General features: G+C 42.0%; 1 protein-coding gene across 1 annotated transcript in view; it reads right to left on the bottom strand.

The window, feature by feature from the left end:
- Nucleotides 1–11,047: 11,047 nt before the first annotated feature.
- Nucleotides 11,048–25,454, bottom strand: part of antxr2a (ANTXR cell adhesion molecule 2a) — a 126,348-nt gene continuing 111,941 nt past the window's right edge. The window contains exon 17 of the mRNA XM_074671183.1: nt 11,048–13,271. Within this exon, the coding sequence (XP_074527284.1) occupies nt 13,233–13,271 (39 nt within the window). The 3' untranslated portion in view covers nt 11,048–13,232. The remainder of the gene's footprint in view (nt 13,272–25,454) is intronic.

Genomic DNA, 25,454 nt, shown 5'->3' with positions numbered 1-25,454 from the left:
TGACGACGTTGGGGGGCAACTGCCGCCTGCTCCGGCTCCAATTCCGCCGGAGGATGGAGGAGAAAACAATCTGTGCGGTGTGTCATCATCCAGAGTTATACGATACGACGTGTGTACTCTACAGAGACCGGAAAAACAGGAGCAGGCTTGGTTGAAAGTCTCTGAGGAGACAGGTTTTGAATGTAAGTTCTGAAAACATTCGTTCCCAGCTGGATCTGCCTGCACGGGTCATCACTGAGTCCGACTGTGTTTTCCTCAGCGGAGTTTTGAGCCTGATAGAGAGGAGGAAAGTGCGGGGCAGGGGCAGAGCCAGGGAAAAGATGGAAGTTCTCTGTGCTCCTCTCTTTCCTCCACCCCTTCATTATCCCCAGGGAGACCTCCGGGAACATGGGTCGGGGGTTCGGGTGGTCGGGGGTACGGGGGGTCGGAGGTTCGGGGGATCGAGGATGAGATCGCAGGGAACAGCCAAGCAGGGCTGGTGGATTACCGGTGGCAGCAGGCATTGATTGTGATCTCCAAAGCTTTCACACACTCTCCTGTCATGCTTTGGAAACCACAGCTCATTGTTTTTCAGATACTCTTTTGGACTTTCAGTCTTTAAATGAACGAGCTCTCTACTCCGCATGCGCATTGCCGCGCATTCGCGTGTTCGCGCCTCAGCTTGTCAAAATAGTCCAGCGGCGAGACTCGGGCGTTCACGCGGCGCGTGACAGGCCATTCGCGCGAGTAAATTCGCGTGTTCGCGTTTGGTGTGGCCGCGGCATAATAGCCAGCATTAAGCCTGCTTTGGCCTGTTTTGGCTATTTACAACCTGTCTGTAGCCTGTTTTAGTCTGTATGTGGCCAATTTTACCCTATTTTATCCTATTACAGCCTATTTTAGCCTGTTTCAGCCTGTTTTTTTTTCTTTTTCATACTGTTCCTAGCCTATCTCATCAGGTGTCATCCTGTTTCAGCCTGTTTGTAGCCTTTTTGTCTCTTCCAGCTCTTTTGAGCCTGTTTGTAGCCTGTTTCTTTATGTTTCAGCTATGTTCAGCCTGTTCGTGGCCTTCTCCGGCCTTCTTCAGTCAGCTTTCAGCCTGTTTCAGTCTGTTCCAGTTACTTTAACCTGTCTTTAGCCTGTTCCGGCCCTTTTACTGCCTGTTTCAGCCTGTTTGTGTCCTTCTTCAGCCTTTTTATAGCCTATTTTTGGCCAGCTTTCAGCCTGTATGTGGCCAGTTTAAGCTTTTTTCAACCTGTTTCAACCCGTTATAGCCTATATTAGCCTGTTATTGACTGTTTTGTTCTTTTTTTGTACATTTCATAGCATATCTCATCGGGTGCCATCCTGTTTCAGCCTGTTTCTTTCTGTTTCAGCTATATAAAGCCTGTTTCAGACTTTTTGTTCCCTGTTTTCAGCCTATTTTATTCTGTCGCAGCCATTTCAAACTTTTTGCAGCCTGTTCCATACTTTTTAAGCCTGTTTCAACCTGTTTGTAGCCTTTTCTGGCCTTCTATAGTCAGCTTTTAGCCAGTTTCAGCCTGTTCCAGTCATTTTTAACCTGTTTTTAGCCTGTTCTGGCCCTTTTACTGCCTGTTTCAGCCTGTTTATGACCTTCTTCAGCTCTTTTGAACCAGCTTTAGCCTTGTTCAGCCTTTTCATTCTGTTTTGGCCTGTTTGTAGCCTGTTTCGGCCTGTATGTGGCCCATTTAAGCTTTTTTTCCATCCTTTTTTATTCTGTTTCAGCTTCTTACAGCCTGTTTGACTCTCTTTCATGCTGTTTATAGCCTATCTCACCCTGGGTCATCCTGTTTCAGCCTGTTTGTAGCCTGTTTCTTTCTGTTTCATCATATTGCAGCCTGTTTGTAGCCTCTTTTTTGACTGTTTCCAGCCTGTTTTATTTTGTTCCAGCTATTTTAAACCTGTTTGTAGCCTGTTTCATCCTTTTCAAGACTGTTTCAGCCTGTTTGTGGCCTTCTTCAGCCTTCCTCAGCCAGCTTTAAGCCTGTTTTGGCCTGTTTCAGCCATTTTTTACCTGTTTCCTATTTCTTCCTGTATGTGACCCATTTAAGCTTTTTAAAAAAAAATCCCATTTCAGCTTGTTACAGCCTGTTTCATTCTGTTTGCAGCCTATCTCATCCTGTGACATCCTGTTTTCGGCCTGTGTCTTTCTGTACCAGCTATTTTTAGCCTGTTCCAGCCTTTTTGTGGCCTGTTTCAGCCCGTTTTATTCTGTTCAGCCAGTGCAGACTAGATGAGATTTGAAGACACAAAAAACTTTGAGCAAATTCCCAAACAGGAGGATAGGATCACAAATATGGTCTTTAAAATCATTCATACAGTGACTTCAGATCTGGAAGCTTCTACATCATAGTTTTTAATACAAACGCTATAAAAAATACTCTCCATGTAAAGTCAGCCTGTTTGCAGCCTGTTTTAACCTGTTTGCATCCTGTTTCAGCCTGTTTGCAGCCTGTTTTGACCTGTTTTGGTCTGTTTCTGCCTGTTTCAGCCTGTTTTGGCCTGTTTTGGTCTGTTTCTGCCTGTTTCAGCCTGTTTTGGCCTGTTTGCAGCCTGTTTTAACCTGTTTGTATCCTGTTTCAGCCTGTTTGCAGCCTGTTTTGACCTGTTTTGGTCTGTTTCTGCCTGTTTCAGCCTGTTTTGGCCTGTTTGCAGCCTGTTTTGGCCTGTTTGCAGCTCATTGTCAGCCTGTTTTGGCCTGTTTGCAGCCTGTTTTAACCTGTTTGTATCCTGTTTCAGCCTGTTTGCAGCCTGTTTTGACCTGTTTTGGTCTGTTTCTGCCTGTTTCAGCCTGTTTTGGCCTGTTTGCAGCTCATTGTCAGCCTGTTTTGGCCTGTTTGCAGCTCATTGTCAGCCTGTTTTGGCCTGTTTGCAGCTCATCGTCAGCCTGTTTTGGCCTGTTTTGGCCTGTTTTGGTCCGTTTCTGCCTGTTTCAGCCTGTTTTGGCCTGTTTGCAGCCTGTTTTGGCCTGTTTGCAGCTCATTGTCAGCCTGTTTTGGCCTGTTTGCAGCTCAATGTCAGCCTGTTTTGGCCTGTTTGCAGCTCATTGTCAGCCTGTTTTGGCCTGTTTTGGTCCGTTTCAGCCTGTTTCAGCCTGTTTAGGCTTGTTTGCAGCCTGTTTTGGCCTGTTTGCAGCCTGTTTCGGCCTGTTTGCAGCCTGTTTTCTGCTCGTCTTCAGCCTGTTTCCCTCTGCTCTGGTTAGCGTCAGAGTGTTTCAGAGATAAATTTGAACATTAGCACATTTCCAAACATCTGCTGCAGGAGTCAGGGAGGATCTGCTCCTCTGCTCCTCTCTGAATGTGACAAACACCTCCGGCTAACGCTGCCTCCGCCTTCATTACAGCGTGAAGCAGAGCGCCAACGGCAAGGTGACTCCACCCCCTCCACCCGGCCTGTCTGCAGCTCCGCCCACAGCCAGCCCTGCAGTGTGGGCTTCTCTGATTGGCTGAGAGGACTGGGGCTAAAATGTTAGCTTCTGCTGTTAAATCAAGTCTGTCTTTATTTCATCCGGTCTTTGTGCGTCTCACCGACCTGTCTGTGTGGATCTGCAGCTGCTGACAGTCAGCATGTTGGAGCGCCATCATTAGCAGCTTCCCTCCGGCCTCTCAGGTCTTCTCGTCGGCCGTCGGACTCGGCGTTGTCCCTGCAGAGCTTCAGCTCACATATTGAGCCATCATTATTTCGTACCTCGCAGGAGCAGCTCTGAGCAGGTGGAGGTGCAAACGCAGGATGACGGAGAGAGCTCTGGTCACGTTTGAGGAAGTAAAAATGGCATCTGCACCTTTTCCTGTGTGCTGTGTTCAGATAGAAGGGAGACAGTCAGAGGACATGTCAGTGAAATTCATAAAAATGTCAGTTTGAGAGTCTATATGAAATCCTATAACTATAAAGATATGTAAAATGTGTGCTCCAGATACTATCTTGCATATATTGCAATAAATTTATTTACTTGTGTGCAGAATAAAAAAATGTTTGCATCTTCTAACTTTGTGCACAACAACTCGTTCCTCACGCTCATATTTTGCACGAACAAAATAAAACATTTGACTTTTTGGGCCTTCAAGGCCTCCGTAGAGAACCCTGGATGTTCTTTGAACTTGTTGTTCTGTGCAGCTCACAGTGGTGTCGGAAAAAAGGTTTGGTTTAATTTTCTGATTTTGTTCATAAAGTTACAGACATGTCAATCAATCAACATCAACTTCTTTAAGAATATTTAAAACATTGTTTTTGGCAATTAAAAAAATAATTGAACACATTTTCATGCATTGTAATTTTGTATATTCCATAGTTGATAAGCTTTTTTTTTTTAAAGTTAGAAACTCAGGACACAGTCTTTCATATTTCATGAACCAGAGTTTTAATAGTTTTAAAAATTCAGATTGAATTTGTCAGTTTGTTCCGGTGGCCGGTAGGTTCCAGCAGATTTGCAAAACAACAACACAACAGAAGTTAAGAGCACAGTTTTCTTTACTGACACAGAAAAGTTGTTAAAATTAGTGAATGATTGTTTTCTTTTTTTTTTTTTTTTTTTTTTTTTTTACCTCCAGCTATGATAAATGCAGCTCTTATGCTAAAGTTATTGGTTCATTGAGCCAAATATAAGATGATGTACTTTTTCTGTTAAATAATCATAAGAACTTTGAAGGATGTTACAAGGTGAGAACCGCTATGATGTTTTATTTACCACAGATAAAGTTAACAAAGATGACAATAAATCACTTAATTTCACAACTTTTCTGTGTTTGTTGGGATGACTGACCTCTTTAGATTCCGTTGTGTTACAGCTTTTGCAAATTGTAGCTTTTGCATTTATGATGTAGGTTTTGCATTTTGGTTTGCTCTTGTATTTGTGTTGTGAGTTTTGCATATGTGTTGCGATTTTTGCATTCATGTTGTGGCTTTTGCATTTGTGTCGCAGCTTTTAATTTTGTGTTACAGATTTTGCATGCTTGTAGCTTTATCGTTCTTGTTGCAGCTTTTGCATTCATATTGTAGCTTTTGCATTTTGTTTTTCTCTTGTATTTGTGTTGTAAGTTTTGCATATGTGTTGCAACTTTTGAATTCTTGTTGCAGCTTTTGCACATCTGTGTGGCTTTTGCATTCATGTAGCAGCTTTTGCATTTGTGTAGCAGCTTTTGCATTTGTGTCGCAGCTTTTGCATTCATTTTGCAGTTTTTGCATTTGTGTTGTGGCTTTTCCATTCTTGTTGCAGCTTTTGAGTTTGTGTTGAAGCTTTTGCATTCGTGTTGGAGTTTTTGCATTCTTGTTGCAGCTTTTTCACATCTGTGTGGCTTTTGCATTCATGTTGGGGCTTTTGCATTCATGTAGCAGCTCTTGCATTTGTGTAGCATTTTTTGCATTTGTGTTGGAGTTTTTGCATTCTTGTTGCAGCTTTTTCACATCTGTGTGGCTTTTGCATTCATGTTGGGGCTTTTGCATTCATGTAGCAGCTCTTGCATTTGTGTAGCATTTTTTGCATTTGTGTTGGAGTTTTTGCATTCTTGTTGCAGCTTTTGCACATCTGTGTGGCTTTTGTATTCATGTTGCAGCTTTTGCACCTGTATTGTAGCTTTTGCATTTTGGTTGTAGCTCTTGCATTTATGTTGTAGCTTTTGCATTTTGTTTTGCTCTTGTATTTGTGTTGCGACTTTTTCATTCTTGTTGTGGCTTTTGCATTTATGATGCAGTTTTTGCATTTGTGTTGTGGTTTTTGCATTCTTGTTGTGGCCTTTGTATTCATATAGCAGCTTTTGCACATCTGTGTGGCTTTTGCATTCATGTAGCAGCTTTTGCATTTGTGTTGTAGCTTTTGCATTAGTGTTGTAGTTTTTGCATTTGTATTGTGGTTTTTGCATTAGTGTTGCAGCTGTTGCATTCTTGTTGCAGCTTTTGCATGTGTGTTGTAGCTTTTGCATTAGTGTTGCAGCTTTTGCATTTATGTTTTTTTTCCATTTGTGTTGTGACTTTTGCATTTGTATACTTGATTTTTGTATTTGTTTTGCAGCTTTTGCATTTATATTTTTATTTTTATTTTTTCAATTGGGTTTTTGCTCTTGTATTTGTATTTTGGCTTTTGCTAATTGTCTGGCACCCACAGGCCACCGTAGTTTGTTGTGTTTTGCTGCTGATAAATGAAAGTGTGAGCCTGAGAGATGGATTGTTATCTCTTGGACAGAGAACTCTTCACAGAGCTTCCTTCAAACTTTTTTGTTACCGTTCGTCTCTTTCTGCTAAATGTTGATCCTGATTCTGTCAGAGAACTTTGTCAACATTTGATTTTTAAAGGTTTTTTATGAATAAAGGTGAAATTATCATCAGTATTATTTGAAATTAAAAGCTGAGGAGCTGAGAGGAGCGTTGGTCCAGTTTCAGTTTCTCTGTAGTCTTGTTGAAATAATGAGTCTATAAACCCTGATGCACCTGTTTCTGTGTGTTTTACTGACTTCCTGTGTGGTTTATGACTTCCTGTTCCCCCTCAGAGAGGAGGTCCAGGTTCTCCTCCTCCGGTTTAACCCATCACCGCGTCACGCTGCATCATGATCATGTTTTACTGTCCGGCTCGTAATCTGGCGTGTTACGTGACGGCCTTCGATCACGTATACATTTGTCTGTTCCCTCTTCCTGTGAGCGGCGTTGGAGCGGCGCTCCGTCAGCGACACGTACAGAATAATCATCTTACAGCTGTCAGTAATCTCTATCAGCGTGTACAGTACACCGGGCTTTAAACTCACAGGCCGCTCACAGAAAAGAGCATCAAGATAAAGCTCGGAAATCCCGAACCCTCCAGCTCTCCTAATCCCTCCACCTGCATCTCCCGCCGCCGCCACCGCCGCACAGCAGCCGTCCACATCGCCTGAGAAGGGATTTAGCCGTAAAGCTCTCAGAAATACAATGCATAAAACCGAGTGTCAACTCTAACAAGCTGTTCTCAGGCGGACGCCGTGCCCCCAGAGTCCGCCGGAGTCTGGGAGAGGTTAGCGGCCGTACCAGCCGCCGCGTTTGATCCCTAATTTCAGAGACAACTGTGCAAATGGGGATAACCTGCAGAGCCAGACGGGCTGCGGCGGGGCAACAGCTGCTTAAGTCGGCTCGCTGGCTGCCAGAGAAACTTTATCAGCGGAAGTGGAGGGTGAGATTTTACGGCGCCTAAGCCCCTCCATCAAATTGCGAAAACAGAACCTTGTGGCAGAGCTCAGGGCGGATTTGGGAGTTTGCTCCGTGTTTCTCTCCTGTGAGCGTTAATATAAAAATAGAGGAACGCAGACAGCTTCAGCGCTGCTGTCCTCGTGTGTCGCCTTTATTCCATCAGCCTGTTCCACTTTGGATCAACAGGGAACTAAAGTGAATTATTCTCCTCCTGAAAGCGCAGAAACTCTTCTTTAAACCCTGGGAGCGCTGCGACATGCCGCGCGATGTGGGCTCATTAAGTTCACTCAGAGGAAGGAGACTCCCCGACAAATCGATCCTCTTGTTTCTCTTCTGTTTCCTTTTCCTCTGCAGCTGAAAGCAGAATATTTACAGCGTCTAATCTTCTTTAAACACCCGACATCTTTTGGGTAAATCAGCTGCTTTTTCCTCTCCAAACTATTCTGTTTGTGCAAACACGGCAGCATATTTCTGTGTGCTGAGCCCGTTTACATTTCACACCATGTATAAGCTGGATGCAGTATGCTATAAGAGCAGAGAGACACAGACTGTTTAGAGATCAGTTAAAGCATCAGCTCTGAGTCTGATCCACCGACAGCTTCTTCTTCTCTTTCTTTACAGTCATGGTCACTTCCTGTTACATCCTCCTCCCCCTTCACGTCTTTACTTTGTGCAAAAATTCACCCTCAACGCCCCAGACTTCATTCTGAGTGCCCTGTCTCACATTATATCTGAGCTCCTGTCTCTTTAAGAGTTTTAAAAACATTCCGGAATGTTCCAATGTTCCAAAGATCACAGAAGAAAACAGGATCTTTCTCATTGGATGTTCATCAATCAGTGATGTCACAGATTGAGTGACTGAGCGCGTTTTGAAGAAATGTGGCTTTAGCATTCGTGTTGGAGCTTTTGCATTCACTTTGTGGCTTTTGCAAACAATAATCTGTACATAGAGTGGACAACGTGTCTTCACCATTTCCATTTGCACGGTTTTGAAGCCAAAATACCCAATCACAGGCACAGCCATTGGTGACAAAAATACATTTTTTTTGACAGTCTGATCTCTGCTTGGCTCTCCTCCTGACATATTTTACAGTCCCCGAAAAAAAAAAACCATAAGAACGTCAGCTGTCAATCATTGTTAAACAGGACGTAGGCGCAGCAGCTCTCTCTTTGTCCATTTCTTGTAATTTTTCGCTATCTCTGCATTTGGAGTGTTTCATTACTTTGTTTGGCTCATTTGTTGGTTGTGGTCACCAAACTGGTTTTGTCTTCAGTGATATTTTTACTACTTTTTCTCCTGTGTTTGTCTGGAGATCCTACATGTAACCATGGCTGCATTGTTTACATGTGAAATCAGCTGTTAGCAGCCTGTAGCATGTCAATGCTAACTGGTGCAAGGCCTGATGTTTCCCCACAAGGTGAGGAGAAGGAGGTGAGGATAACGTGCTGGTTCTCAGGTGTGAGCTAAGAAGTGACAACATGGACCTGTCCTTCCATCCATCGTTATTGGGAACGTAAGATCTATCTCCAATAAGATGGACGAGCTAGCTGTGCTAACCCAGCAACAGAGGGAATACCAGAAGACCTGACTAACACTTCACCTGCTGTGAGCAGACAGGATCCAGGAGACAGAGACTGAACAGACTGCTGAAGAAGCTCAGTCCTGGACCCTGTGGAGGTGGAGACTGGCTGACTGGACAATGATGGACAAGCTGTCAGCATCTATTTTCTTATGGAGCTTTTTGCACTTTCTATACACTTTCTTACTTTGGTTTTCTTGATTGCTGCTGTGACTTCAGTTTTGTTGTACTTGTTACAATGACAGTAAAGTTTTATTCGTATCCTACTCACCTCCATGAGCGGTGGAGAAATACTGGATCAAGTTCCCAAAACACTCAATGAGAATGGCCCTGCAAAATAAACATGTCCCCAGCTCCTCTTTGAAGAATTTCATGTTTTTTTAACCAAATTCTGCATTTTGGTGTTTTAGGGTGTATTCAGACCTGGACTGTTTGGTCCACTTTAAACGGACCAGGGTTTGTTTCCCATGCTGGTGCGGACTTTTCATGCAGGTGTGAACAGACACAAACAAACCCTGGTGCGGACCAAACAACCGGACCCAGACCCACTTTTTGAGGTGGTCTCGGTCCGCTTCCAAACGAACTCTGGTGCGGTTTGTGGTTCTCTGGTGCAGGTCTGAATACAAACCAAGGTCCATCCAAACTAACTACAGGATTCATGCGCCTTTTGGGCCTATAAAGCCACCGTAACCTAACCGTCTTTGGTTCATACCTGATCCTCCGTCTTCTGTTTAGCCACGCTGTTGCTAGCATGTTGTGGGTCAGGACACGCAGAGCATAGCGCCTCCTTGCTGCGATCATTGGTCTTCCTGTTCCTAAATTGTAAACGGTGTTGTTAAGCTGCTTTGAAGGAGCTGCTCTTGAAACTGAAAATGATTTAGCAGCTCTAATAAGAGCACAAACACACATGTTTACCTCCATTTCCAGGTCTGTACTCTGTGTGCCGCCCTTTGTCAGTGCTGTCCAATGAGAGCACTGATCCTCACACACCTGGATGTGTTTACAGAATATAGTTCACTTACAAAAAGTACAATCTGAATACGAACCGCACCAAACGAAAAAAATAAAGTCTGCATTTGGTCCAAACAAGTGGACCAAAAGACTTTTCTGGTCTGAATACAGCCTAAGGCTTTGACCTTTGTTTTTCATGTCAGTGGTTGAAGGTAGATGACAGGTCGATGAACTCGCCACATGTACATTGATATAATGTAATGATGATGTCCATCTTTCAGCTACTTGCATGACGTTAAAATTATTTATATTTAACATAATTTTTGATGTCAATATCATGTCTCCTGAAGGTGCAGAATGAAAGTTTTTATTACGTCTTTTTTCAGACGTTGTATGGAGGTCAGATTAGCGTCTAAAAAAGTTTGTCTGAATGTTTGGATCCACTTTGAACGTCTCATTTGGTCTGCAAATCACGTCCGAGTGCTGAACGTTATTACAATGTCCAAAAATGGTCAGATTTAGACACCAGACAATCGGCCTTTGCTGGATTTGTTCGTAAGGAGGAGATCAGGAGAAAAATCAGGTGAGGGAAGCAGAGAAATGGTCAATAGAGGGCGCTCTCTGGGTGATGTCAGAGTGACGTTTGCTGCTCGTCCTCTTCTGTCGATGGAGGAAACTCTTTCTAAAACATGTGTGTCTGAACCAGCTGAACAGATATTTAATGTTTTAAATACCTTAGACTCACTTCTTTACACAAGCACAGAGGAAATGTGTGTGTGTGTGTGAGTGTGTGAGTGTTTGTTAGCGCTCACACACTCTACACACTCACAGCTCCACGGGTTTGAATCTGGATCTCTGCGAGCAGAACGACAAAAACAAAGAGGCGTCACTTTCTCTTATTCCAACATGGAGGAGGAGTTAGAGCTCACACACTTACACATGAACACACACACACACACACACACACATGGCTCAGCTGGTATCCTGTCACAGCGTGCAAACATGGAGGAAGCAGAAGGTGTACGAGCGCATATTTTTACTAAATGCAAGACCTCTTTTTTGGGGCGATAAAGACCTGCGAGGGATGCTGACTCCGTGTGTGTGTGTGTGTGTGTGTGTGTGTGTGTGTGTGTGTGTGTGTGTGTGTGTGTGTGTGTGTGTGATGCCTCCGGTGACTGACTTCACAGGGGGAGAGGCTGCACACTGTCCACTCTCTGTCCACACACACTCTGAATAATCACGTTCCCTGTCGGGCCCCATAAATCTGTGAGGGGCCAATTAAAGACGGCCTTCAGCGAGCCGCACACACACACACTTCCACACACACACTCTGAGGAGGACTCACAGAAAACACACACACACACTGAGGCTTTGACTGGATGTTTATTGGACACACAGTGTGGAACAATCAGGGATAAAAACAGTGTCAGACTGGTGAGCCAGGCGCTTCAGGTGCTGCAGGTGTCGGCGTGCCCTGAGCCTCGTCTGAAAGGTGCGTCGTATAAAAAAAGAGACAAAAACTGTACAATTCTTAAAGAAACAAAGATAAATTATGATGTGCACGCTGAAGGAGCCGCAGAAAGAGAGGAAAACATGCAGAGCGGATCAAATCCAGAGATCGAAAATGTGTTTACAGGAACCGAACACAGATTTATGCTAACGTGGAGGGAGTAACATGACTGTGATGACGAGTTTAAAGCTCAGAGACCAACGTTTTGTGAATAAAAGTTTAAATCTAGGAGGATAAACCTCGTCTCCTCTGACCCTGAAAGTCTGAAACCCAGACGTGTTTTTGTGTCTTTGGTGAATAAACGACTTTAAGTCGACGTTTTCAACAAGTGCAGGAATAAAAAAAATACTTCTCATCATCAAAAAGGCGCCAAATGTACAAGAAGCGTCAAAAAATCAGGAAGGAAGCGACTGTACAGAGGGAGAGGTTTGGTGATAGAGTCGTTCTCCTGTGTGGTCGGATGTTTAACGTCAGGTTTGATGTTTGAGGACCGACGGGAACACCAGCGCCGCCCGAGGATGTGACGCGACGCAGCTCGGTTTGTCCCAACCGACGGGAAACAAAGGAATAATTAGCACGCCCATGTGTGTGTGAGTGTGTGTGTGTGTGTGCTCAAACTTGACGGTTGTTGAACTTATTTTTAGTGTCATGTGATAAGCTTCCCCGCCCGCACACAGACATCCCACTGACCCAGCCACTGGTCATTGTCTATACCGCTCTCCGTCAAAGCCGGCGCGCTTTGTCAGGTTTCCACTCCAATATCCATTTCACATGTGAAGGCGCGGATCCGAAGTGACTGGATCATTCGAGCCTTTTTCTTCAGCTGTGCCCCCGTTCCTCCCCCTCAGTGCTTCCGCTCGCGCTGACATCATTTGGGGCCGGCGTCGTGACAGCGCGGCGCAGAATCCTCCACGTAAACAAATATAGATCAGCTTTTTGGGGGCGGCGGAGGAGGAGGAGGAGGAAAGGAGGGCGGAGGGGGGGCATCATTTCTGGAAATGAACAATACTTATCCGTCCGTCGCATCCGCTCCTTTGGGTTTGCGTTTCGGAGGTGGCGCGGCGTCACCGTGGCGCCGTGCCCTCTTTTTGAGCAGTAATAGGTCATCGAATGTCAGGAGGCGTAAAAAACAGACAGCCAGGTCTTCACAGGCGGCTGCTTCATGTTGCCTTTAATTATTTTAATTAAACTTTGATATTCTGGTGCCCAGAGAGCGGCGAGAGGGCGGTGGGCGGGCGGCGAGAGGGTGGGCGGCGAGCTGTGAGGCGTTCAGGGACCCTCAGAGGATGGTGTGTGCAGGGGAAAGTGTGTGTGTGTGCTACGCCCTGCTGAGCAGGGAGCAGACTGCGCCGTGTCAAGCTCTTAAAGGCATCAATCCCTCAAACGGCGCCGGGATCGGCGTGGTCAGGAGGCTGTCCTGCGGTCCGATAACGCTCTATTAACTCCTGTCCCGGGTGCATCGTGACGGGAAGGTGTCTCTGGAATCAAACTACCAGCACCTGGGGGCGTCCTGTCTCCAGTTCGTCATGCGTGTGCACTTCTGCGTGTTGAAGTGACAGGACGAGGCGGTCAGAGGGCGGCCGGCGGGCACCGGCTCTGCTGAAGTTACAGCGTCTTTGTGATGAGACGTCGCCACGAGGCAGCCCACTTCTGCAGCGAGGGGCCCACTGTGGCCACGCCCACCACACACGACACGCCTCCTCAGTCTGAGCGCAGGAACCGAGGTTTTATCACCGACGTGACGACACGAGCACGAGGAGACGACCTGCTGAGGGAGGTCAGAGGTCAACGGCGGAAATTAAACTGAAAAGTTGGAAATAAGTTAAGAGACGTCAGAGTGTGTGGAGCAGAGTGTGTGTGCTGCAGAGTGTGTGTAACAGAGTGTGTGAGCTGCAGAGTGTGTGTAACAGAGTGTGTGAGCTGCAGAAAAAGAGATAAGAAGAAGAGCGTTTTATCTACAGGCGTTGAGTCTTTCTAAGGAAACTTGTTTCTTCTTCTCCTCTCTGCAGCCGTCAGCTCCTCCTCCTCCTCGTTGCTCTTCTCTTCTACTGATGCTGCACGCGGCTGAAGTTTATACAGCGACCCTGAAACACAGAGGGAGAAAGAAAAAAAGGAGGGTCAGGACTTTTATTCTGAAAGGGTGTCTAAATTATTATTTCTTTTCCAGTCTGACTCAGATTTCAAAACGACTTTTTTTTAGAGGAAACAAAACTTGAAGAAAAAGTGTGCAGAATGAAAACACACCCCAGACTCAAACACCAAAACCCTGATGTAATTTAATTTCATACGAATCCTTTCAAACTAAATATTCAATAAAAAAACTTCCTGCAATAAAGATTTTGTAAAAATAAAATTTAAAGTAATTATTCATTATTAAAAAATAATAATAAATATAATAATAGTAATTAATTATATTGAATTAATATAATAATTATTATAATTAAAATGTGATAAATTCATATTTTACTCAGGAAATTTTTAATAATAAATAAATTTTTATAATTTTTATAAATAAAAATTTCAATCAAGATTCAATTTTTTAGGCTCAGCTTTAAAGCTTGTAAAATAAATTTCCTCTGTTTTTGAAAATATAAAATCTAAAATGTTTTTCTTTATTTCTATTATTGAGACGTCAGAGCAGGAAAAAAAGAAATCATGCATTTAGAATAAAGAGTTTTTAACAAACACACCCTCATCATATTATTTAAAATGTTCATAATTATGACTTTACTTCATAAATAAAGAAGATTAAACACATTTAACAAACAGAGGATGGATTAAAAAAAATCAATAAAATTGAAATAAAAAAAATAAATAAATGTACATTTCAAGCGATTAATTCCATTCCCTGAACAAGTTTCTGACAAAACTGATCAAAAAAAGACATTAGTGTGAGTGTGAGTGTGTGTGTGTGTGTGTGTGTGTGTGTGTGTGTGTGTGTGTGTGTGTGTGTGTGTGTGTGTGTGTGTGTGCAGCAGCCTGTTCACCAACAGTAGAGCGAGCTGCACCAAGAGGGAGCTCTCACACAACGAATCTCTGACCTCTCAGCCAGTGTGTCTGACACACACACACACACACACACACACACACACACACACACACACACACACTCACACTCACACACACACACACACACACACACACACACACACACACACACACACACACACACACACACACACACACTACTCTGATGAATCTGATGTTGAGGAGTTACAGAAACACACAGTGTGTTCAGCAGCATCACCTCACACACACGGACAACGCTCTGCAGGATTAATCCAGCACTACACTCTCAGATTATCACCCAGATTAAACAATTAAAATCAAATTAATAAACAATAATACAGATTATTTTCTTTAATAAAAGCCGTTTGATCATTCAGTCTATCAGAGGAAACAACAACAACAACAACAACAACAACAACAACAAAAAGCAACCCAGTGCTTAACTTCTTAAGATGAACTTCAGGTTAAAACTACATCTTTCAGCAGGAATGTCCAAAGTGTTTTCAAAGAAGGTCAACAGCTCTGACTGACACATTTATTAACCCTGAGAGAACCACAGGGGGCGCTATGCAGAAAATATATATCAGGTTGGTTTACGGTGTGGCAGGATCTGGACTTCATCAGGATTTTTTATATTCAGATTATTCTTGACTGGCAGACACAGCATAAGGTGGGAAAGGAGAGATAGGAAGGAAGAAGGAAATTAAAGAAGGTAGGAAGGTCAAAGGAAAGAAAGGGAAAATGAGGGAAAATGAGGTAGCTAGGTAAGGAGAAAAGAGGAAAAGGAAAGAAAGAGGAAAAGGAAGGAAGAGATGAATGGTCAAAGGAAGGAGGGAAGGAGGAAGGAAATTAAAGGAAGGCAAAAGGAGAAATAAGGAGATGTAGGAAAGGAGGACACTAAGTAAGGAGGAAAGAAGAAGGGTATGAAGGAAGGAAGAAAGGAGGAAGAAGAAAGGAAGGGAGGAAGGAAGGGACAAAAGCGGGAAAAGGAAAGGAAGCAAGAGATGAATGGAGGCAGGAAGGGGGGAAGGAGGAAAGGAAAGTAGAAAAGGTAGGAAGGTCAAAGGGAAGAAAGCAGGAATGATTGAAAGAAGGACGCTGCGTAAAGAGGAAGGAAGGTAGGAAGGAAGGAAGGTAGGTAATAAAGGAAGTTAGGATAGTCCAATGAAAGAAAGGGAAAATAAAGGAAAAGAAGGAAGCTAGGTAAGGAGGAAAGAGGAAAAGGAAGGAAAGAGATGAATGGTCGAAGGAATGAAGGAAGAAGGGAAGAAAAGGGAAAGTAAGGAAGGTAGGAAGGTCAAAGTAAAATAAGAGAAAATGGAGGATAGGAGGAAAGACGAAAGGAAGGTAGGAATGAAGGAACAAAAACGAGAAGACGGAAAGGAAGGAAGAGATAAATGGAGGCAGGAAGGAGGGAAGGAGGAAAGGAAACTAGGAAAGGTAGGAAGGTCAAAGGGAAGAAAGCAGGAATGATGGAAAGAAGGACGCTGAGTAAAGAGGAAGGAAGGTAGGAAGGAAGGAAGGTAGGTAATAAAGGAAGTTAAGATAGTCCAATGAAACAAAGGGAAAATAAAGGAAAAGAAGGAAGCTAGGTAAGGAGGAAATAGGAAAAGGAAGAAAGAGATGAATGGTGGAAGGAAGGAGGGAAGGAGGGAAGTAGAAAAGGAAAGTAAGGAAGGTAGGAAGGTCAAACGAAAGAAAGAGGCCATGATGGAAAGGAGGACACTGTGTAGGGAGGAAGAAAGGGGGGAAGGAAGGAAGGAATGAAGGGACAAAGGAAAAAAGATGAAAAGGAAAGAAGAGATGAATGGAGGAAGGGAATTAAGGAAGGTAGGATGGTCAAAGGCAAGAAAGGGAAATGAAGGAAAAGGAGGAAGCTAGGTAATGAGGAAAGAGGAAAAAGATATAAAGAGGACAAGGCAGGAAGAAAATTAAAAAAAGGAAAATAAAAAAGGAAAGGAGGAAGAAAAAAGATGAGAGGAAAGGAAAGAAATTAAGGAAATCAGAATTAGAAATTGAGGAAGGAGGAATGGAAGGAAAGGAAAGGAAATTAAGAAAAGGGGAAAGGGGAATTAAGGGAGTAAGAAAGAGAAGAAGAAAGGAAGTAAAGGGAGGAAGCAGGCGATAAAATTAAGAGAAAAGGCAGCAAGGAAGGAAGAGAGGAAAGGAGGAATGAGATCAGGTAGTTAAGGGAGGAAATTAGGAAAGGAAGGGAGGATTGTTTTGAGAGCTTATCTCAGGTAAAGTCACCTGTAGAGAAAAGTTTGAGCTGCTCTGACAGAAAACCTGTAGCTATCAGCTTCATGGAGCTGAAACAAAGCTGCTGCTGCTGCTGCTGCATGTGTAAGACTTCCTGTCAGGTGTTCCTCTTTCTCAGGTATCACGTCAGTGTCTCAGAGTGTGTGTGTCTCAGTGTGTGTCTCAGAGTGTGTGTGTGTTCCTGATCTGGCGTCTGACAGCAGCAGCAGCAGCAGCAGCTCGTACAGTAAACTCTCTACAGTCTGGCTCGGGAGCAGCAGCGTGCACGGACCGACTGTGACGGGGGCTTTAGACAAGCTGCAGAATCTTCCTGCTCATTATTTGGCAGGGTGGAGGCTGTGTGGAGGCTGTGTGGAGGAGTCTGTGTGGAGGAAGCTGTGTGCTGGAGGGTGGAGGGTGGGGGCTTTGCTCCATCTCTGCATGCTAAGCCCCTCGACGTGTACCCTCTGCAGCTAATCTCTCACAGTCAACAAATAAGGCACATCAGATGCTGTTTTGGCCGCGGCCATCAGAGCGCCTAAGTTCAGTGGATTTTACGGGTTTTACGAGCGGGAGGGTGGGTGGAGGGGGGTGGGATGGCGGGCGGAGCAGGAGGAGCAGGAGGAGCGGGGGGATCTGCGGTGAGGGCGAAGCAGGTGCAGCACAATACGGTCAAACCCATTCCAGCTCCCCTGTTCCCGGATGAGCGGGGCCCGATTTGGCAGCGAGTGGGGCCTTGTAACGGGGCCATGATGGAGAGACAGGGCCCACCTGTGCCCCCCCCCAACACACACACACACACACACACACACACACACACACACACACACACACTTACACACACAGCTCAGAACAATACTCTGAATATGTCAGCAGGAGGACGTCTCATCAGACGGAGGATGACTCAGGTTAGACCAACGGTCTTCAACCTGCGGCTCTTTAAATCCTCTGCAGTTGCTCCTTGTAGTTTTGAAAAATATTATTGAAATACATTTTTAAAATATTTTTCTTCCAGAAGATATTAATGATTAAAGACACTGACACTAAATAAAATCCTGCGTTAACATTTAGTTGAACTAAATCTTCATCCCATCTGTCAATAAAGCCTGCCACCGCTCTACTTCACCTCCTACAACATCAACAGCCCACCAACTTTCCATGCACCTGTGGCTAACCTCAAGTTTTACAGCCCTGGGAAGATAACTACATCTACAAAAAGACTAATCTGGAAGAAAATAAAGATTTTAATTCTGTGTGGATGGATTCATTTAACTGACAATGTGCCGAAATAATATAAACAATTGATATGTGGCAAGACGTTAACAAACAACAAACTGATGAGACAATATTATCAATAAATGGTATCAAATTAAAGAAGTCTTTCATTTTAAGGATAAGAATTTGAAAATTGTGCAATATTTTAGCAAATTTTTAAAATTTCTGATTTTTTTTGACATTTTTGCACATTTTGTATTTCCATTCTTTTATTTTTGTATTACTTTAATCAAATGTTTTTTCTTATTTGTTCAGTTTCAGAAAATTCAGCTAATTACATTAAAAACTTTTTCTACATTTTTGCAATTTTTAAAAGTTTGAGATTTTTCTAATGTCTGCATATTTTTGCAGTTTTGATAATTTCTGAAATGTTTATAATTTTTTGCATTTTTTTAATTTTGAGATTTTTTCCATTTTTGTGTATTTTGTATTATTTTTTTTTGTTTTGATTTTTTTAAATTAAATGTTTTTCTAATTTGTTCAGTTTCAGAAACTTTTGCTAACTTATTACATTTCAAACTTTTGTGATATTTTTGCACGTCTTTTACATTCTGAAATTTTTCTGAACTCAAAAGTTTTTGAATTTTTTTTAAGTTTCTGAAATTGTTGCAGTTCTTTAAATTTTTTATTTTTTCATTCTTCACTTTTTGCTAATTTATTGAAATAAAATCCGTAAGACATAATTAGCAATTTAATTAATTCAAAAAAAAATCCAGTTTAAATAATTATTCACCAGATTCAATGTTCAGAATTATTTCCACTTTTTTTCTTTATTGTGAAGATAAAGTAGATTTTGTGGCTTTTTGGCTTTATTTTTTTTCTGTTGTTTCACACAATGAAGCAACAGACACGCCACAGTCAACAGAAAGATTTCATGGCACAAAACTGAACTGGGTCAGAGGACTGGAAAAAGAGATGGTTTTACTGGTGCAAGATCCCAGTTTGTTGATAAGATTTTCAATGATCTTGAATTATCCTGTGGTACTCCCAAGCTTTGGTTCGAGGATCCTTAAGGGCCCCCTAGACCCCACTTTGAGTCTGAGGTTTCAAGCTTAAACAAAGTCCTTTTCTTTTGATGTCTCTTCAGTTTGATGAAAAAACATCATGATGCATATCAATCCGACCTTTTTCAGGTCTGTCCTCAGGAGGAGGACTTTACAGATGTTTGCTGGACTGGGGTCTACAAAAGAGAAGGGGTAGGATCAGGATCAGTGGTCTAAAACTCTGAGTCTCTGATGTCAGAAATCTGCCATTGATCTCATGATTTTACAAAGTAACCACTTCCTGAGATCAAGGATCAATGAGGGACTGATTTGTCTCAACTCTAGATGTCCAGCTGTTTGTCCCGCTGACGCCTGATTGGTGGATTTCACAGAGTAAATGTTGAAATGCAGTAATCAAAGCTGTGTCTCCTGGTCCCTCTGGTTTTTAATGAACCCCAGTCTGATATCTGTCAGAGTAGCTCTGAGCAGAGGATGAGGACAGCCTGACAAACGTTTGGCATTTCACTCCCGGCCCTCCTCGAGATGATGAATCAGATCTTAAAGCTGCAGATTTATCTCCTCATCAATTCTTTGGCAGCTCTCTGTCTCGGTGAGACACTTTGAACAAAGCGGAGCGCTGGCTGCAGAGCCAGATCCCCAGGACTGTGTCTCTGATTAGTCAGAGTGGTTTCCAGTCAGCTCTGCGTGTTGTGGATCTGTGCTCCCCGTCAGAGTCTGAATCTCTGCCTCTCTGTCAGCGGTCCTCTCCTCGTGTTGACAGGAGCTGCTGAGGTCCACGTTTGTCCTCAGAAACATGTTTGTCACTCGGACTGTTGGCTTGTAAGAGGAGGCAGGACTCCAGGAGGGAAGCAGGGAGTGTGTGAGTGTGTTTGAGTTCATCCTCTCCTCTTTCTCTCCGTGTGGCACCCCGAAAAAGATCAAATCGTCCTGGACACGCAGCTCTCTGAGGAGCTCAAACCCCCTGTGTCTTCTTTACTGGGGTCAAACGGCGGTTGGGTTAAAGGAAATGTGGATTTGTTCTAAACAGACTGTGAAGAACTTTTTTTTTTTGAACGGCTTCATTAACAAAGGGTTGTTCTGCTGCATTAGCTTAAGTTGCATGAGAAAGCAATAAAATTATTTAAAAAAGATGTCATTATCTATGTGGTATAAGTTTAAGCTGGCTGTGTTTGTCTGTGGTGGTGACTGAGATGAAGATCAGGACACATTTTATCATCAATTGATGCAAAAATCCAGCTGAATCCAGTCTTCACATACTTTTTTCGGAAACAGTAAACCTGCACACAAAGGATGAGTTTGTTTGTTGAGCCCATGTACATGTGATGTCTAAGTTTTATTTTTGGATTAAATAAATTTGCAAACATTGCAAAAAGTTTTGAAGTTTTGAAAAAAAAAAAAACTTTCTTTTTTTTTTTAATTGTTAGAATTTTAAAACTTTGCAAAAATTTCAAAAAGTTGCAATAATTCAAAAACTTTTGTGATTTCAAAATGAAAAAAATAATAATAATAAAATAAAAAATGAATAACATTTTTTTTAATCTAAAACTAAAATGTTTTTAATTATGAAATATTTTAAAAAATGTAAGGTTCAAAAATCTGCAAAAACTAAAAAAAAAAAAAATACAAAACTGCAAAAATTTCAAAAAGTTGCAATACTTCAAACTCTTGTGATTTACAAAAAAATCAAAAATGAATAACTTTTTAAAAAAAATCTAAAACTAAAATGTTATTAATTACGAAATATCTTCAAAATTTAGGGTTCAAAAATCTGCAAAAACTAAAAAAAAAATATAAATAAATACAAAACTTTGCAAAAATTTCAAAAAATTTCAATTATTCAAAAACTTGTGTGATTTCAAAATTTAAAAAAATAAATTAATTAAAAAAAAGAATGGCATTCAAAAAATATTCCTAAAATAAAATGTTTTAAATTATCAAATGTAACAAAAATGTAAGCTTCAAAAATTTGCAAAAACTAAAAAATAAATACAAATGTATACAAAAAAATCCCCTAAATTTGAAATAATATTTAAATTTGAGAATATATACTATTTCATAATTTTGCTTCACTCAAAATTACTCATGATTTTTTGTTGTTTACTAATGTGTTGCCACATATTTAATCATGTATTTTGAGCTGGCACCTTGGCAGTTCCATTAATTCGTCTTCAGAGAAATAAAGTCAGTATTTTCTTCCAGCTTTCCCCCAATTTAGAAATTTAATAAGTTAGAAAAAAAATCTGAAATTTAACATATTAGCAAAAACTTGTGAATTTAAAAAAATGCTAAAATTGTGAAATTTAAAAAATATGCAAAAAAATTTTTGGAAAATTCTAAAAAAAAAATTGCAAACTTGTAAAACATTTTCTGAAATCTTAAAAACTTACAAAAATGTCACACAATTTTGAAATTTTACAAATTTGGGGAAAAAAATTAAAATTAGCCATGAAATGATGCAAATATCCAGTAGGGATCCAATCTTCCTCTTAAGTCTGTAAAGTTTACGGATGTCTTTCTGCTTCTGTGGCTCAGTGTGAGGCTAAAACAGGGCTCAGGTAACACTGGCTGGAGTTATTCAGTCAACACCAGTCAGGACAGTTTGATTTTAACCAAGCTGAAACTTTTCTTCTCCGATTTTGTTGCAAAGCGTTGACGTCTTGATGTTGACACACAGAAATGGGATGGTTCCCAGCCCTAACTTTGTCCTTCGTTACAGGTGCATGTTGAGTCTTTTTGCAGGTTTTTGATGTTTTCAGAGGAGCTGGCTGAGGATGCTGTAAATCTCTAACCCACCAAACGTGTCGGTCGTCTTGTAATCTGTGAGGATCTGAATCACAGCGTGACTCAGGCCTCGGTGGAAACAGTCACAGCGTTCCTGGCTGCGGCTGGAGCAGAGAACGAAGCAGAGAACGAAGCAGAGATCTTCACTAATCTATAAATTCAGCAGGAGAAGGAGTCAGTAAATATGTTTCCACGAGTCTGCTGCTGCTGCTGCTGCTGCTCCGAGTCAGAGAGAAACACTTTCTGGAGACAAAGAAGAGAAATAAACACAGCTGAGGAGGAGTCTTCTCCCTCCAAGCGCCTGAGCTGAAGGGGCTGTGGTATTAATCAAATCTATAGTTTGTCACATTAACAACTTTAACAGCAGACAGGAAGCAGGGAGGAAGCAGATCTCCGTTTAGGTTACAGAACCAAGCTCCCATCTGGGCCGCGGCGTGAAAACACTTGCAAGCATCAGAGTTGTAATCCAGTTGCAAGATGTTTATTTTGCAGTGATAAGCTGCAGGATTTGAAGCTTTTATTACCAGAACCAGACTCTTTCTTCTGTTCTACATCAGAGCTCTGCAGGCCCTACACCAGCTTAGCTAATCCCGGGATTACTTAATCCAACAGACACAGGACGCCTGCAGCGCTCACCAAACTACTCCAACAGGATTAATAAGAGGAGTTTCAGACGTCAGGAAGTTTGGGTTAATGTTTCATATTTCTGACTGTGAGAGATTCAGTCTGTTAGTGGAGCGAACACACAAACATGGGCTTTTATTAAACGTACGTACGACTTTCATATCACGGTTTTCTCTTAGGATTTCTGAGCTTTTATTTCTCTTAACACTAATGTTGTAAAACAGACGGCTGTGGCGCGACTTTTCCGCCATTATTGTGTTTTTTTCAGACAATAAACAGACAAACACAGAGATACTGACAGATCAGTGACTGAAGAACAGAGGGCGACAGTTCAGACTCAGAGGCTGAACCACGACCAGAAAAACAAAAACTTTTGAGGCAGTTGCTCGGTCTACAGCTTTATCAATCCAAAGTAGGATTCCTGAATCATTAAATGCTGTTTTTTTTTATTATTTATTTATTTATTTATTGATTTTTATTATTTTTTTTAATTTATTTAATAATCTTTTTTGTTTGTTTTTGTTTTGTTTTGGTTGTTTGTGCTGTTTTCATTACTATTATTACTTGAGACAATTTTATTTGATAAATAATGAGTTTTGACTGATTGAAAAAAATAAAGTATAAAAAAAAGAAAAGAAAAAGAAATGCTATTTAAATATATTTATCATCATCACTCACAAGGAGTAAAAACAACAACCTGTCCCAACAGAAAAACATGATGTGGAGCTGGACAGCGCTCAGGTTTCATCCTCAGAACAACAGTCTATCAAAGGTGTATTGGACAAAAAGAAGGGAAAACAAACTAGCAAACCAGCACAACGCTTGTTTCCTCTTTCTCATCAGAAGAAACACCTGCTGCAGGCTGGCTATTTATACCTTAACTCCACCAAAGCTCAGCACAACTCAGATTTTTTGTTGGCATATATTTTAATGATAACGAAAATACTTAGACCTTAAAAAAATATAATTTAGCCGCACTATTGTTTCAGCCGCAGGGTTCAAAGAGTACAAAAAATGTAGCGGCTCATAGTCGGCAAACTACGGTTTCAGTTTGCTTCAAAATGTTTATTTTGATGTCACTACTTTTGTTAAAGGGGACATATCCTGCTTGTTTCTCCTTTTCACTATGCCAGACTGGGATGCCTGTAAAGCATTTCTGCCCTCAGTACAAGTCATTTAGTTCCTTCATTGCCCCACAATAGCGTTCTCAACATCCTCATTTTAGGCCATTCTGAAGATCTCGTTGAAACGCTACGTTTGGAGAATGACCTCCAGTAACCTCGCAACATCACAGCCCTTTGTGCTCTGATTGGTCAGTTCTATCAGAGGGGCGGAGGGGGTAGAGCCAGGGGGCGGTTTTTGCAGCATGGCAGTGTTTACAAAATCGCCACATCGAATGGGGCAGACTGAGCGAGTTTGCTGTTTGCCAAAACTTCACCATAAGGCACTGATAGCACTAACAAAATGGCAGAGTGTAGGATACGTCCTTTTGTATTGGACCCCGAGTCAGACCCGGACGGTTCTGCAGCTCAGGAGGAAGAAAATCCACCTCGACACAGATCATCTCAGGACGCTTCAGTGTGGTGAGTCAAAGCGGTACTGTAACATGTAGAGTTCATACGTGGAAATATAGGCAGACTTCACCAATAAACTATTTCTATAACAGGGCTCCATCCTGCTCCTTCACTTTTCTCTGTCTGATTTATCCATCATGCTGAAAGTGTAGTCTAAAGATCGCCTCTACCGTCAGTTCCTCACTATGTTATTACCGCAGCATTGTTGTGGTCCAGGTTCACAGTGCATGTCAGAACAAGCATGCAAATATCACAGTCTCACAGATATTAAGACGTCTGCTAAAACTACAGTGTTTTATCTGCTAATTCACCATGTAAAGCCAAGCTGCTCAGCAGAGCAGAGTCCCTGCATCCAGCACTCAGTCAGTCGGCTCTTGGTGGGTGTATCCCTCGGTGGTGGTTGTGTGACTAACTGACATCACAGAGGAGGAGCTGCTTTATCAGATTACTCCAATAAAAAGAAAGGATCCTCGTGTCGTCACGAAGGTCGAAATCTCGTGGCCAAATGGCAATGACCTATTTTCAGAGGCATCAAACTCGTTCTAGGATATCAGATAAAATACAATATCTCATTTTTTGAAAATTCAGGGGGTGAAAGGTCTTGTTTTTAAATTTATTATATTATATGTAAGTATTAAATCAGGGATCAGCATGATATGTTCCATTTAAAAAAATGGTTGTATCACATTTTAGGTTTCGAGGTTTGACCATAGACTCTTACCTATTCATCCAGTGGCGATTGCTCTAAGACTGCAAGGGAAGCTCAGCGTCCCCTAAAATGTCCCTAATAAAAAGTGTTGATATGTTCTGCTGTGTGAACATTTCATTGATAAAATCTGAGCTAGAATTCCTTCATCTTTAGTTCAGAATCAGCTCCTATCACAGGTAACTGGCTCCACCTCCTTCTCATTCATCCCCGCAGCGTCTCAGTGCTTTAACACAGTCGGACGCTGAGCGTCTTCTGACTTCAGCGGGGAAGCGTAGAGTGGGTTGTTCCACTGTGGAAACTGGACGGTCATTGGATAAACGCTGGGCTTTGTCCCGCCCATCGGACGCTCAGCGTCTCTGGGGGTCTATGAGGCAGTGGGCTGGCCTGGACGCTGGGCTTCTGCATGATGATTGGATGATCTGTCTGAGGCTGAATCCCTTTTTGATTGACAGTAAAATGAGCCAGTCAGAGATCTTGAAGTATAACCCTCCACCGGAGCATCTTCTCAGTTTTACAGTCAGTTGTTCTGGACTGATACGGAGGATTTATTGATCCACAGCGAATTTACCTTTCCTAAAAACGGCGAGCGTTGAGAGGACACTGGTAAAATCTCTGGAAAAAACACCTGGTTGGTACGACAGGGTCACAGATCATTTTCTTGAAAAGGAACAGAGGGTAGAATTTACCTTTAAATAAATAAACAAATTTATGATGTAGGCCGGAAAAAAATGAGGAGTTAACCACCAAAAAACACATTTACAAACCAAATATGGCTCCCAGGTTTGTGAAATAGCAGCAAGTGGACAGATATTAGGTGGATAGCTCTGTTGTTTAGTATCGTTTCTAAAAACTGACCACAGAACAACTGAACATTTTTAAACTGGTAACAGGTTGAGTTTAATGTTCAAAAAATGCTAACTTGTCTGAATGAATAGAGCTAAACGCTGCTTCTGTGGTTAAGACGCATCTTTATGATGGCGTACACTGATAATCCCTCTATAGCGATGCGTAGCATGTGACCAAAACAGGGCAGCTATCATCCAAAAATCAAAG

This window comes from Halichoeres trimaculatus, unplaced genomic scaffold (assembly GCF_033239565.1).
Source record: "Halichoeres trimaculatus isolate MK-OKI-2021-1 unplaced genomic scaffold, fHalTri1.1 fHalTri1_scaffold_5, whole genome shotgun sequence".
Taxonomy (NCBI): Eukaryota; Metazoa; Chordata; class Actinopteri; order Labriformes; family Labridae; genus Halichoeres; species Halichoeres trimaculatus.
The sequence above is the reverse complement of the archived record's forward strand: the minus strand, read 5'-3'. Positions and strand labels throughout refer to the sequence as shown.